The sequence below is a fragment of the Labrus bergylta genome, chromosome 3, assembly GCF_963930695.1.
Source record: "Labrus bergylta chromosome 3, fLabBer1.1, whole genome shotgun sequence".
Lineage (NCBI taxonomy): Eukaryota > Metazoa > Chordata > Actinopteri > Labriformes > Labridae > Labrus > Labrus bergylta.
In genome coordinates, this window is record NC_089197.1 from 15,316,523 (window position 1) to 15,330,853 (window position 14,331).

The 14,331-nt window shown below is 40.8% G+C and overlaps 1 protein-coding gene across 2 annotated transcripts in view; it reads left to right on the top strand.

Annotated features, from left to right (window-relative positions):
• The window catches only part of pde8a (phosphodiesterase 8A), a 48,626-nt gene continuing 34,295 nt past the window's right edge, over positions 1 to 14,331 (top strand). Inside the window, exon 1 of one of the 2 annotated variants that reach the window (XM_020637964.3) lies at positions 1 to 2,026. In XM_020637964.3, the coding sequence (XP_020493620.1) occupies positions 1,874 to 2,026 (153 nt within the window). In that variant the 5' untranslated portion in view covers positions 1 to 1,873. Of the gene's footprint in view, positions 2,027 to 12,315; positions 12,346 to 14,331 lie in introns of those variants that run through there. The other variant, XM_065952801.1, reaches the window with a different exon arrangement.

The following is a 14,331-nucleotide window of genomic DNA, read 5'->3' on the forward strand; positions in this document are numbered from 1 at the left end:
GGCTTCAAAAGCAGGTCATGCAGAACCATGCTTGATGACACAATTAGACCCTACCTATTGAACCCCTTTTTAAAAGTTCACCACTCCTTAATATAAGCCTAAATTGTATCCCATAGGTTACCAAATTCATATCTTTAAGCAGTCCAGAGTCGAGATAAACGCACCACGTTCATCTCCAGCCCGGTTTTTCATGTACTTCGTGCGGAAACACTCAGACAAGAGAGGCTGCAGCTCGGCTTCTGAGCTCCCCTCCGTCACAGCTCCCTCTTCCTGCTTTCAAAGTTCCCACGTTTGTCGGAGGACCACCCAGCGGCGCAGAGCACGACGCCGATTAGCTGCGCCGAGCTCATTTGCATTAACGTCAGTAAAGGCTGTAGGTCAATCCTTGCGGGTGCTTTTATTGGATGTGCCGCTGTCAAGCAGTGCTGAAGAATTGGAAGGGCAAACGCCAGAAAAGGCAGAGAAAAGACAAACATAAAATAAGCATTATGTAGCTCTAGTCTGCCTCACCTCCGCTCGCGTCAACCGTGGACGATCCTGCCGCCCCAAAGATTTCAGATCTGAAACTTGTGGACACGGAGCGGTCTTGTTTCTTTTCTCTTTTTTTCTTCTTCTTCTTCTCTTTTTTTTTTTTTAAAGATTTTTTTTTTCTCTCCGTGTGTGTGTGTCTCTCTCTCTCTCTCTCTCTCTGAAGCGATTGCATTCTCCAGAGGTGGTACCTCCACAGATTACAATCTGACAGCCTCGACATCCTTTTTTTTTTTTCTTTCTTTTTTTTCGTGCCACAGAATGAGAGAAAAATCTCGCAGATCCTGGTAAGGCTGTAACCAATTGCACCCGGGTTTGGACCTCTACAGCAAGGCGGATCATCCTCAGCTGGGCAGCGGATGCCTTGAATGGAGAATAGGCTACAAGGCATCCACCAAGATTCCCTCGCTCTCTAAAAATCTGTGATAAATGGAGTATTCTGCCGGACTACATGGCATTATGTTTGACGGAGGGTGTTTGACATCGGAGCGAGTGTCCAGAATAACAGTCTGCAGTGTGAATATTTCAGCCTGTTGATGATGAACTGCTCAGGACTGGAGCAAAGTGTCGTGAGAACCGGTTTATGGCCCGTGTCTTGAGCTGGAGTGGCCAACCGGATTGTTCAACAGGGAGAGAGAGAGAAAAAAAAAAAAAAAAAAAAAGCATCATTTTTTGATGGCTCCGGGGTGGGGGAGGAAGAATATACATGAAACCCTGGACACAACAAATGGATAAAACTATTGCATGAAGCAGGCAGAGGAGGGGGAAAGACTGCGTGGATTTGTGTGTGTGTGAGTGTGTGTGTGTGTGTGCGTGCGTGCGTGCGTGTGTGCGTGCGTGTGTGTGTGTGTGTTTCTTTCAGGCCTGCTTGATAACAGTGAAGTTGTGAGGAGAAATGAGAAAATGGTGATGTGGTACGAAGAAGGCTTGAAGAGGAGCCGGAGTGTGGGATAAAACCGTCTGCTGAAGACCAACGGGATCCAAGTTTTCGAGGATAAGACAGCTGCTTTGATTAAAACATCTCCAATTAAGTTCATGTGAAAAAGCAGAGGGAGGAAATCAGCTTCCTGGTCAGGGGGTGGGTGGGGGGTGGGGGGGGGTGGGGGATAGAAAGATATATTATTCATGCCTTGTGTCAGAGGAACTGGAGGACTGGCTTTGCTGTGGCCTAGATGATACATACATATGTATTTATATATATATTTAAAAACATGAAACCCTGAGGAGGAAGAGTGAACCTTTGAAACACTACAAAAGAGGACGAATTACACTCTGGTAGCCTCAAAGTAGAGCACTTGCGCAAAAAAAAAAAAAAAAAAGGAAGAAGGCTGAAGTGGGCTGAAGCATGGGCTGTGCTTCAAGTATTCATATCTCTGATAGGGTGGTCTACCACAGTGGAAAAGAGTCCGAGGATTCCCACTCACCCCAGCAGACTAATACCACTCAGCATCAAGGAAATCCTGCCTCGGGACTACCCCTAAAACCCCTGAGCTGCAAGGTGAGGGAACACACACACTCACACACACTTACATTTACAGAGACACAAGAACAAACTGTGAGGGTGAGGAGTGTGTGTTACATAAAGTTTTTTTTTTTTTCTCCATATATAACACAACTGTATATTTCCTCAAAGAAGTATTTTTAGTACAACCATCTGCATAAAACTTGATGTTTGATATCAACATTATAGAGAAAACATAAATAGATTCCAACAAAGACAAAAAGCAAAAAGAGCAAAAACCACTATATCTCTGCAGTACAGGCCCAGCCTCTGTTTTGTAGTTTTTCTCTGAATGCTTGACAATCCAACTTTTGCTTTTTTAGAAATAAGAGAAACTAGGCCATGATTCACACACTCAGTGAAAAGTCACAGGGTCACAGGCCTCCGCACTAACCTGCAGCATTGTTCTCTTTGTAGTTTTGAAGTAACAGTGGATAGAGCAAACATTTGCTTCAGTCTTCAGTTGCTCCACGTGTATTTTGTTCTTTATAGAACAGAAATCTAAGCGTGAAGCTCTGACGTCTGTTGCCAAACACGTTTCCTATTCAGTTGACAGGCTTTGGCCTCTGCTTCACCTTTCTGCCCAGTTGTAACTCTCTGTGATTTGTCCTCTCTTTCATAAAGTTGGACAGTCATTCACAGAAACATTTAAATCTGAGTGTGACAGGCATATCTGAAAGGTGAATGAGTCGTTACTGAGAAAGATTGAATGACAAAATAGCAAATAGTTTGCCAGCGGGTTGTTATATCATCGCAAAAAATAACAGTCCCATTTGTGTATTGGCCCACAAATAATTACACTAACAGAGGATAACAAAATGTGGCGCGCCTGCTTGAACTAGATAGGTGTTTCTAATCAAGATGATGATTCTTGGTATTACTTGGCATTTATGCATTGTGTAAGAGGTTGAATAAGCACAAAAGTACAACCTATCAGTTTATTTAAATCAGCCGTTTGGAAGTGAGAAAAAAAAAAAGAAAAAGAAAAAAAATGACCCGGCTTTCATGTGCGCATCCAAAATGTTTCATTGCATTTGTAGAAATAATGTAGAAGTATTGAGCAGTGGTGTATTTGTAATGTGTGCAAGTGAAGCTCGTACTGTCATGTTTACAAGTGCATCTGCAGGCGTGTGCAAACACAAGGCATCAGTGCAAAAAAAAAAAGAAAGCGTGAAGCTGTGAATTTAATAGTGCGTCTGTGTTTTTCTTTTTTTCCCTGAGTATGTCTGCGTTTGTGTGACAGACCGCAGGCTATTTGAGGGGCCTCTGTCAAGCTGAATTTTGTGGCCAAATGTCAGTGCGGGATGCAGTGAGAAGTCAGTGTGACAGATGCCCCCATGTCAAGACGCCCACTGTGCCCTTTGATTGAATTAGTCCCCTGATTGAGTTAGACTAATGGTATACAAATCTCCTTCAGCTGGAAATGGTTAATCCTCGCTATGGAAGGTGTCATCCTTAATGTCCTTTGCGGTTGGCCCCAGTGAGTGCCAGAGGTTTCATTTTTAATGTATAGAAAGTAAGTTATAGTGGCACTCGTAGGAAAAATGTACGTGATCTCTCCCCCATGTTGCATTCAGGGGTCAGGGACATATCCCTACGCTGCATGTTGAAGCTCTTTTGATTTTCTTCTCTCTTTAAAAGATCAATAACTGCCCTTTGTGTTTGCGCACCGACTGGATTTAATAAGGCCTTTTGCAGTTTTGCATTTCATCTGGAATATATTTGGGAGTGGAAACTTTCAGGAGATGTCAACTTCTTTATTTTATTTTATTTTTTTAAAGTAGAGCCTTACCAGAACCTTGTGCATTTCTATAAAGCAGACCTGGAAGAAAGAAAAAAGGCAAATTATCCTTTTTGTGTATGGACAGAAACTTAATATGCAACTCTTTTTTTTTTTTTGATAAAGATTTTTATTTTTCACACAATAATGCCAAACAGTCTCTGCTTCCAGCTTCTCAAACCCAAAGATGTGTTGCTTTTCTTTATCTTGTGTTGTTGTAAACTGAACGACTTTGGGTTTGTACTGTTAGTCAGACAAAATAAACTATTCACATATGGCTTTGGGAAATTGTGTGATTGAAAAATTGAGTTTGCACTATTTTTAGACCGACTGATGAGGGAAGTATTGGGAGACTTATCAATAATGAAAATAATTAATTGCAGCCCTAGCACAACCTGCACTGTATGAGTTGGTGTATCTAATTATTACATTTCCAGTCATTAGGATCTGTGTGTGTTGTGATCCTGCAGGGTGCACACACACACACACACACACACACACACATTCATTCACATCCTCAGACAGCTGCCATTAGACACAGTGAAGTGCACAGGTTTAGTGTTTTGCCAAAGTGCCTTGAACAAAATGTAGAAAACAGTTTTTTTTTTTTTACATTTCCTTTACACTAAGAGAGACAGAGGCAGAGAGGGGAGGACTGTGTATGTGCAGTTGTCTGCAGTGTGAGAAACATTGAATAGAAGTTTGGGAGTGTGATGTGGGTCTTTGTCAAGGCTGTGTTACCATCTGGGCTGCTCCGTCGATGATAAGGCTCAAGTACAAGGTCTTGTGATAGTGGACATTTAGTGTGTGTGTGTGTGTGTGTGTGTGTGTGTGTGTGTGGCCAAACAGACAGAGAGAGACCTCAGCCAAACACAACACCATTTATCTGGCCTTGACTCTTTCAGTCTGCTTCACCCTCTACTCAAGGAAATCAAGTAGCTCTCCCCTCCCTCAATATGAACGTAGAATCAGTTTTAGCTTTACCCCTTGATAGAAATGGAAAAGGGCAATAAAAGGTGCAAAGCTCATAAGTATCTTGAGAGTAAAACACTCTGATTCCAGCCTCTGCATGCATTAACATAAGTGGTGGAATCACTCAGCCGCACCTCAGACTTCCCCCATTAAAACCCTCCCATCCTTAGCAGTGACTCGGCACACAAAGTTGCTTTTCCAAACTAACACTTGAATGTTTGCTTGACTCGCAGAACTTTAAAAGTCCCCCCCCCCGCTAAACGGCTCTCGTGATGCATGAGACTTTTAAAGAGTGTGAAGTTAAATATGATACACCGGTGACCTAAGCAGTCTCTCTCCATTTGTCCGATTTCACTCTCGCTGTTTTTGTGTGTCCTCACTGGACAGCGGTGTGTGTGAGTGAGTGTGTGTGTGTTTAGTCTAAGTCTCAAGTCATTGGGTAATTTATTCCAGAGGAGGGCAAAGGCTCGGCATGGTGATGAATTAATCCACTGTGCTTTTTCTGCCGGCTGAGAGGAGTCAGACTGATATTGGTTCTTTTTCTGTCTCTTTCTCTCTTTCGCTTTCTTTCATGTGGAGATCAAACTTTCTCTGCTCTTCCTCTTTTTGTTGCCCCATTGCTCTAAAAAAAAAAAAACCCACAAAACTGTTGTTTTATTTTACTCACATAACCACTATTTTTAAACATTTGAGAGCCTCCATCTGAATGCTTTTTTCAAAAAAAGTCACAGTGACATTTATGATTTAACGTACAGTAGGAGCGGTTTCCAATAGAAATGCTGACGTTCCTCTGACTTCAATGGCCCTGCTGTTGTCTTTGTCTTGACAGCTGCTGATTGGATCGAGTGCCGGACTCTGCTTATCTGTGTCCATCAAGGATGTCATGTGTATATGTACAATAGGCTTTTATAGCTCAGAGCATGGCACTAACTCCTGGCACCCTGCCACCGTTAGCAGTTTTCCTCCCACAGAGCAGAAGTTGTGGTGCTCTACAGACAGAAACATCAACACAAATCCCACATGTATGTCTCAGAAACAGTTTATTATTTTCGTTTTATGCTTATGTTTATCTTAAGAAGTTCAATGAGTTCAATAAATTTCAGCCAGTTCACTTGCCCGCTTCCATCACTGTAACCCCTGTTGGTTAGCCGTACTAACTGGTCTCATATCTGGCAAACCGAGGGGCGTCCAAATCGGCAGGTGTGGGGGTGCCTTAAAACCGCCTTCCCTCTCTTGTCCAAACAAATACGGACCACTTCTGACCTTAATCGAAACTAAGAAGGAGGACATTCTGGCCAAATTTGACATGTTTACAGCCCAATATTAGGGCTAAAATATATATTCATACATTTGCACAATTGGGGGAGTGACTGATTTAACTGACAAGTGGGTGCATTGTAGCTGTTTGCCAAGAGGCTTAAGGCCCGCCTTTACTCCACCCCTTTGCCTTTTTTCCACATTTATCAAAGGTTAGGTAGTGATAGCATTTTCAAAAGGCGACAACCATCATTTGACTTCAAAACGCCTCTTCATAAACCAATGGGTGACATCACTGGGACTATGTCCATGTTTTATACAGTCTATAGGTCCTTGTATGAACAAGTAGCATAAAAATCAGTTTCCACTTGTTGAATTATTAAGGTTAGCTATCTGCAGCAAGTGGCTGAAATTGTGATAGGAGATAAAAAACAAAAAACTTGAAATGTCAAAGTTTTGTATGTGTTATATCAACAAGAGGAAATGTGTTAATAAGTAAGCTGTATAGGAGCTGGTAAGCAAATTTTGTTACCTTTTACGTAGAGCCAGGTTAGTTATAAACAAAACTAAGCGGACCAACTGCAGCTCTAACTTTCTATTTAACAAACAGACATTACAGTGCCATCAATCCTCTGAAGAAGCTGGATGAAGAACACTGCTAAAAATGTGAAACTATTCCTTTAAGACTGAAACATTTTGTCCGTCAAATCTTTAGCATTCACTGACATCAAAGAAAACGTCTTGACGAGCTTTAAAATATGACTTAAGCTGTTCATTATGTTTTATCTAAACACATCTGCAGTGTGACAGTGTTTTCCTTCCTGTCTGGAGTGTCTGCAGGGGCAGAAGGGTGGGGTAATTATTTTTGTTGCTTTGTCATTTATCTCCACTAGAACTTGAGCAGAAGGAGTTTAAAGGAAGCAAGATGGGGCCTATGGAGCGCCCACCGTCCAGTGATTGATGTCATGCGTTACAACTTTATTTATACGTTTTATTTCCTGTAACTGATCTATTTTTGAGCATCAAGCAGCTCGGAAACTTGATATAATGACACCAAAGTCTACTCCTGCCGAAGCAGTGTGCGTTGATCCTGTGTAGAAATCAAATTAGGATAACATAATAAATGCCTTTGTCACTCTGAGTGTAGATACAGTGAGTCTCTTATTGCTAGAGAGCGTGCTCGCTGATGAGGTTTCAATAGGGTGCATGTACTTGCCTGACACAGAACCTCCTTTTGTTTTCAAAATAGTCTTAACAAATAAGGCCACATTCAAGGCTAGCTCTGCTCCCCCTCCAGGTTAAGAGTTTTGTATCATAAGGTCAGCATGTGATAGTTTCATAAGATTATGGAAAGGGTATTCTTCAAAAACAAAGCGCTGCAAGTGTTTACTTTGTAGTCGTGTTCTCTGTTCTCTCTCAGAAGCTCACAGGAATGTAGATGTGAGTGGGCTCGGGTCCACTGGTGGCCTTTTTAAGCTCCTCCTCGGCTGTGTCTCTCCCAATTTACAGGGCGTTGTAAGCTCTGAACATCTGCAGGTGTCTCCATGCCATGCTACCATGTTTCATATGTGGATTATTGCTAAGTGCATTTAGACTTTTAGGGCCAATTTACCTAGAGACTGATGTGGACAATGAGGGGATCTTTCAGATAAGTCATTTGGCTATTGAATCGTAATGCAAAATTCTCTAGTATTGCTAGTAAACTAACCTGTTAATAAATAAATCAGTCAGTCAATTTCCAAAGGGCATTTGGTTGTGCAGAAACGGGACTGAAACCCAAGATAGAAAACAACACACACAAACCGCAAACTATATAAATACAAAATGAAAGTATGTAAAGACAGATAGGACAGTTTCATAACAGTTCAGAATTATCATAAACATATTGAATTTGTGTGCTCATGCAACCTTTTTTCCTTACATTTTTTTTTTTTTTATGAGAGATGGCTGAGAGAATAAAAAATCCTCATTCAAGCCTGACTTTTTGGCTAATGAGTATTAAAGAAACATTTTCGCTGTAAAGTTTTCATTTAACTTTCATTGTCACTTGTTGTGACATACATTGCCTATCTAAAAACTGTATAGCTGCTACAACTGGGCACCTCTCATCCCAGAGACAAACAAATATGTGTGGTAAATAGTCAATAATCTGACACATCACAACATACAAGATAGACACTGGATGTTAACACTGACATGAATAGAAATTATTTTCTGATTCGATGTCTCCCGAACCCAGAAGGCATTCATTTCATTGCACTATTGTTTTGTATCTAACATTGATCACAATGTTAAAGTATTTTTGCTCAGACTTCTGAGAGAAAGTCAAAAAACTATAAAATGCTTTGACTTTTGAATGTTTTTTCCATTTGTCTGTTAAATTTCAGTGATTTATTTGTCTTTATTCTTTGACTGCCTCTTAAAACATCCAGGTCTGTTTATTCGGTTGTTAGCATCATATGTTTTTACTTCTTGAGATTTGTATTTCTCATGTGAATGCCCCCTCAGATCATACAGTGATGTCATGTGCATACCCTCTTTAGGATCACGAAAGGTCTGTATCCCACACTTGGTGGTTTTGAAAAGTACGGCATGTACACACCATCATTGTTCCTCCAGAGGAAGAGTTCATCTGAGAGTCATCTCTCTGGCATAGTGTCACAGTGTCCATAGGCGTGTGCTTAATCTCCCCTGGAAAGGAGCCGTATGTGGTGATTTTGGCCTGCTCTAAACATGTATAACACAGCATGCTAACAATGCTAACAGCCGTGTCTGATTACTGGAGTACTTTGGCCATTTCCATGCTCTATCACACCACTCTTCTTGTAGCCAGAATAAACCAAAGAAAGGTCTGTGTTCAGTACAGTTTGCTTAACTATTCGTCCTGGGTCATGGTTTACAAAAAGCAGCAGTAGCTTTAGTTATGAATGGTTTAGTTATAAACCGGATGGGTCTTTGCTGCAACATTTGGCAGCTGATCTGAAAATATGCTCGAATCAAACTGCTTTGGAGGCTTTGACTTAATTTAGCTTCCTTTCTTCACTAAAGAAGCACTGAGCAGACAAGAGCCTCGCAGGAGTTAAGTGAACAGGTCTGCAGCTTATTGGCTGTAGTAAACATGCAATTTACTCATTCACCTGCTGAACAGCACAATAAGCCAGCCGCGCTTGTCTCCTCCCTCATTTTAATGGACCGGCTATGACGCAAAACTCTCTGGAGTGTGCCCTGCCTTTCGCTCTGAAGATAGACTGTACTCTCTCCGTTGATATATCCCGCCCAGTTTTTTTTTTACGGGGCAGAGCACAGATGGTGCTCATTGTTTCTGCGGTGTGTGTGGTTGTTAGGACACATTTTGGTTTCGGTACAACATTTTAGTCCAAAACTGAATTTACGAGTTGGGCTTGGTCGGATCAGTCTCCCTTCTCGAAAAAGAAATTCTGAGTTTTGCGAGCTTGATGTTATCCCCTGCAAAAATCCAGGCTCAATATTATGCAAAATGTACATACCTGACACCGAACAGTAATATCAAAATCTGTTTAAGCGTGATATGAAAATCATTTGGGGCTTGAATGCAGAATGGGAAAATGAGACTGACTGCGTTATTCTGCTTAGTAATAAATGACTAAAGCTTCTCTTAGAAAAATTCAACACTAAATGTATATTTACAAAAAGGCCTGTAAGATATTTTGCTGATTTTATAAAGTTAATCTATCAGTTCTATACTGATGTTTTTACACATGCTAAAACTCCTGGCAATATCCGGAGCTTTTTGGGGTGAGCTGCATGTGTGAACTTAGAAGGCTGAATTGTTTCATCCTGGCTCTTTTTCCTGCCAGCCCTCCAGTAAAGTTTCTGCAAGTCGGGTTGACCCGATGTGTAAACGCTGCACATAATATTCAGGAAAATTCAGTGCGAGAAAGCAGGCGCTGGTGATTTTTCATCATGTGACCGGTGCTCGACTGGTGCGGTCTTTATGCTCGTATAGAAGCTACTCCATACTCTTTTCTGCTCGTCAGCACGTTTTTTTTTCTACTCCTTTACTGATACAGTGAATAAGTTCAGTTACAGATAGTATTTTATATAAAGGCCTATTAATGTCATTATAGTGTCAGACTCTGTCACTTTGTCTGCCATCTTGGTTTTTCCGTCTTTTTTTTTTTTTACGTGCTCTCTTCAAGACTCCTTTAGTCTTTAGCATGACATTATTTTCATTTTATTTATCCATATTTGATTTATTATATATTATATTTATTATATGTACTAAACTTAGAGTCAAAGTCCTGTCTTTCCTTTTTTTTTTTTAAATTTTTGACAGGACACTTCAGATTCATTATAGAAACCACTTTATTGGGCAAGTATGTTTACACATATAAATGATAAGAATACATTTTCAGAACGGCTTGTTGCCCTTCTACCCTGTTCCACTGGCCTGATGCATTTATTCTGCTGTTTCACATTCACATCAGAGCATTCAGCCTTCACAAGTGGTGTGACAAGGGGAGTAACGAACTCAGACGTCACTTCGGAGAGCAGGAAATGACTTACTGTAATGGAAACTATGAGAGCACTTACCACATTAAAAATAATTGTCATACACACAATTGAAACAATAAAAGACAATGAAAGACATATCATTATGTTCGAGCAATGAATCTAAAGTTTCGACATTCCTGTGCGCCCGTCCAAAAGCAACAGTGGCTCTATTGTACCTGTCACACCTGCCTGAGTACATTCCTCCCACATCATCTGTTTGAAGCATGTGTCACTTTGAGAGAGTCGGCGGTGTCTTCATGAAGTATATGTCTGAACACATACGTACCACATAAGTCATGTGGTTGATTAGTTCCTATATGCTAATGTCTATATAGCGTAATTTAACATATCAGGTCTATTTCCACTTAATCTTTCTCTTCTATATGAATACTCAATGTGACACTCTGGATTAAGCTTTGTCAGAAAATTTGTTTTTGAGTTGTATATTTTATATTTGAGTGCTTTTATATACTTTACAATATAATTTATATTTTATTATATTGTAAAGGATCTGCTGACAGGTTGTCAGTCAATCCTTAAAAATCGAATTAGCTGAAGAGTTTTGAAACAACGTCCCCCTTTTTCTGACTGAATCATAATACTCAATTTAAATATCAATGTTGTAATGAAGGCAGAAAGAGGCAAAAAGGATTTACATCTTATAAGGAATAAATACCTGTTCGGGGAAAAGTGATCACTACTGAATACTTGAAGTGGAATTTTAAATACTCCTGAATTTACATCTTTGCAACACATGTTTAGAATATATTCTGAAAACTGTTTTTATCTTATATAATGTTTGTTTGCTGTGCAATGTTGAAATAAAGATCATTGGAAATCTTTGTTTATCTGTTAGGATCCTCATTACCCGAGAGCTCAGCTGTTATTCCTTGGGTCCAAATGAACTTCTGGTATTGAAATAGTTAAATTCTAATCATATTAGAACAAGCCAGTGCAATAAGTTCAGTGGTTGGCTATTTCAATTGTTTTCATTATGAAATGTGGATTACACAGTGGGGTGTTCAGTTGCCTTATAATTCTGACTGAAAGTTACTGTCTGCCTGGTGTAACTTATATGGTACTGTGACTGCCTTCATTTTCCTTTTTAAACTGCAATGAAAAATTGTTTTACTTAAAATATATATTTATTAATACTGCAGCAACATATCTGGTCTTCATGTTTACGTCTGTTTAGCAGCTTTCATGAATGTGTGTTGGCGTGTTGTCAACAAATCCCCCTCATTCAGTTTGTGTGTGTGGGTGTGTGTGTGTGTGTATGTGTTGTGAAATCAAGGACAGTTTATGTGCCAAGCCTGTTGCTCCAGCTCGTGTCACTCACTGATCCCTCATGCAACGGTGACATCAGTGCTCCTGTTTTAGCAGGTGAAGAGGAGGGGGAGTCCGCTGGTGATTATCTAATGCCCTCACCGATCTGAAGAGCCTTGAGGAAAAGCTTCTGATATTTTCAAAAACATCTTATAGCTGCACCATAGAGGTGGAGCCACGCAGGGCTGCAGATAGAGCGGGGCTGAGGTGGCCGACATGGGCGTATTTCTAATTCTAATCCTCTCTTTAGGCCACAGGGCCACTGAGGTAATTAAGATTGTACAGTTTGTTATGGCAGGACATTCACTGTTGAGTAATGATCTCTTACTGAGGACCAGACGGTCTTCTTGTGTAGCTTGTGTCACTGTTTCCCCCTCTGCTTTCTTGTTGTCATGTACTAGGCTGCACCGTAAGGGAGGAGTGGCTGACTGCAATGGAAAGGTTCCCGGTAAGATTACAGTACACTGTAGAGTCACAGCGCAGTGTCCCACTTAGACTTGCCAAGCTCCTTTAGCTTGTCCTCTTGCTTTATTGGCCTCTGACCTTGCCTTGTATCAGCAAATGACAATAGACAAACTGTTAGAAAGTAGCCTGACAATTTGCTAATGCTAATGCTGGAAACAGGGAAAAACAAACTTACACAAATGTTTATAAATCATGTGTTTAGGTTGAAGAAAATCTGTTGTTTTATTTAAGATGAGTAACATACGGCAAAGTTTTAAAAAGTCCAGTGGTGGTGAAGGAGGCTGCTGGGGGCAGAGGAGAAGGAGAAGGAGGAGGTTAAAGTACGGGGCTGCCCCAGAGCCCTGGATGGCTTAGGATTGTCCAGGTCTTATGAGGATTTCAGGGTAATCTGGATAAGGACAGAAATACCTTGAAGGTGAGCTTTGGAGAAAGTGCTCGCCTTCCTCGAGGTTCTGTCTACTGTCTTTAATTCATTTACACACTGGTGGTAGATATAAAGCGTTTATTGTACACACAGTATTCTCTTTAAAGGAGTCTTACCGTCTAATTTACACACAATATGTTTTACACGATGAACTACAGAGTCTGTCAAAAGAGATTTATTTCTGTAGTTGTGACCAGGTTGGAGGATAGTCATTTGAAGTCAGCAGCAGGGTTCATTTATTTACAGTTATATAAAGTCATACCCTTTGCCAAAAATTAGGTAACAAAATTGGGATTGAGCGTCTTGCCCTTCCATTCTCAGTGTTTTATAAATTAGGAGGTCATTGTGATGTTCCTCGAGGAAATCATTTTCCATCCCCGAGCAAAGGTTTGTCTTCCTTAGAGGCTGAGCACTGCTAACCCAACACATCCTCTTGATCTCCATTTTGTCTATGGAGGTGTGCGGTTATTCCGGTCTCAACTAGCACTGCAGTAAACCTTTAATATGGCCGGGGTCCAAAAACACACAAACACACAAATTACCGCTTATCGCTAAAGGTGCCACAGAGGAGAATTAAATTAGAATCTTCTAGATTGTTACTTTAATGCTGTAAGAGAAATCCTGCTTTACAAAGTGGAGCTGTGGTAGCAGAGGGAAGATCCTTTTAAGCAAAAAAAAGTCTTAGGAAGGAGGCTGTTGCATCATGGGAGATGTAGGATCCATTGTTTTTATTTGTACTTGACAAAAGAGGATACCTTCAAACCACTAATTTTGTGGAAATGGCTGCATTAACTTTTCAGCATGATTGGTGATTTATTCTAGATTATTCTTTGGCCTGTTTGCATGTTATTGGACAGCTGAAGAGAGACAGAATATGTGGGGAGGAGAGTATGGGGTAGACATACATCAAAGGGCCGAAGGGAAGGGAGTTGAACCTGTGGCCGATGCGTTGAGGACTTTAGCCTCTGTAGGGCCCCTGCTCTACTAAGCTAAACCTGGACCTCTGTGACTTCCTTTTGGGTGCCTGTTGCTCAGAGTTAAATAGTTAAAATGAGTGGTTTGATCCTCATGTCAAAGTGTCCTTTGTCGAAACAATGGAACCTCAATCAATCAATCAATCAATGATTATATGGGATAATATGCAGGAAAGATTCCTTCTTTGTATTCCTTGTATTCCTGTTGACCACTTGCTTGGTCCGCTGAGGGGGAGGTCGGAGCAGGCTGTGCATGAATGAGGACGGCGGTGGTTGTGGGGACGACAGTCCGATGGTGATGGCTGAGCGTCGGCTCAGGCCCTGAGTTGCTTTTGAATTTATGTTTTTTATTTTTTTTTATTTGTGTTCATGTGTGTGATTGATTAGTTGTTTGGTTGCCTTGCATGGCACATAATTTGTGTGAATGTGTGTACAAAAAAAGTGAGCGATTGTAATGTAAAACACTCTGAGTGATCGGAAGACTATAGAAATGCTGTCCATTTAGTTAAAGCTCTGAAACCTGGCGCAGGGTATCATGTGCCAAGGTTAGAAAGTTGGATTTCTTTCTCAT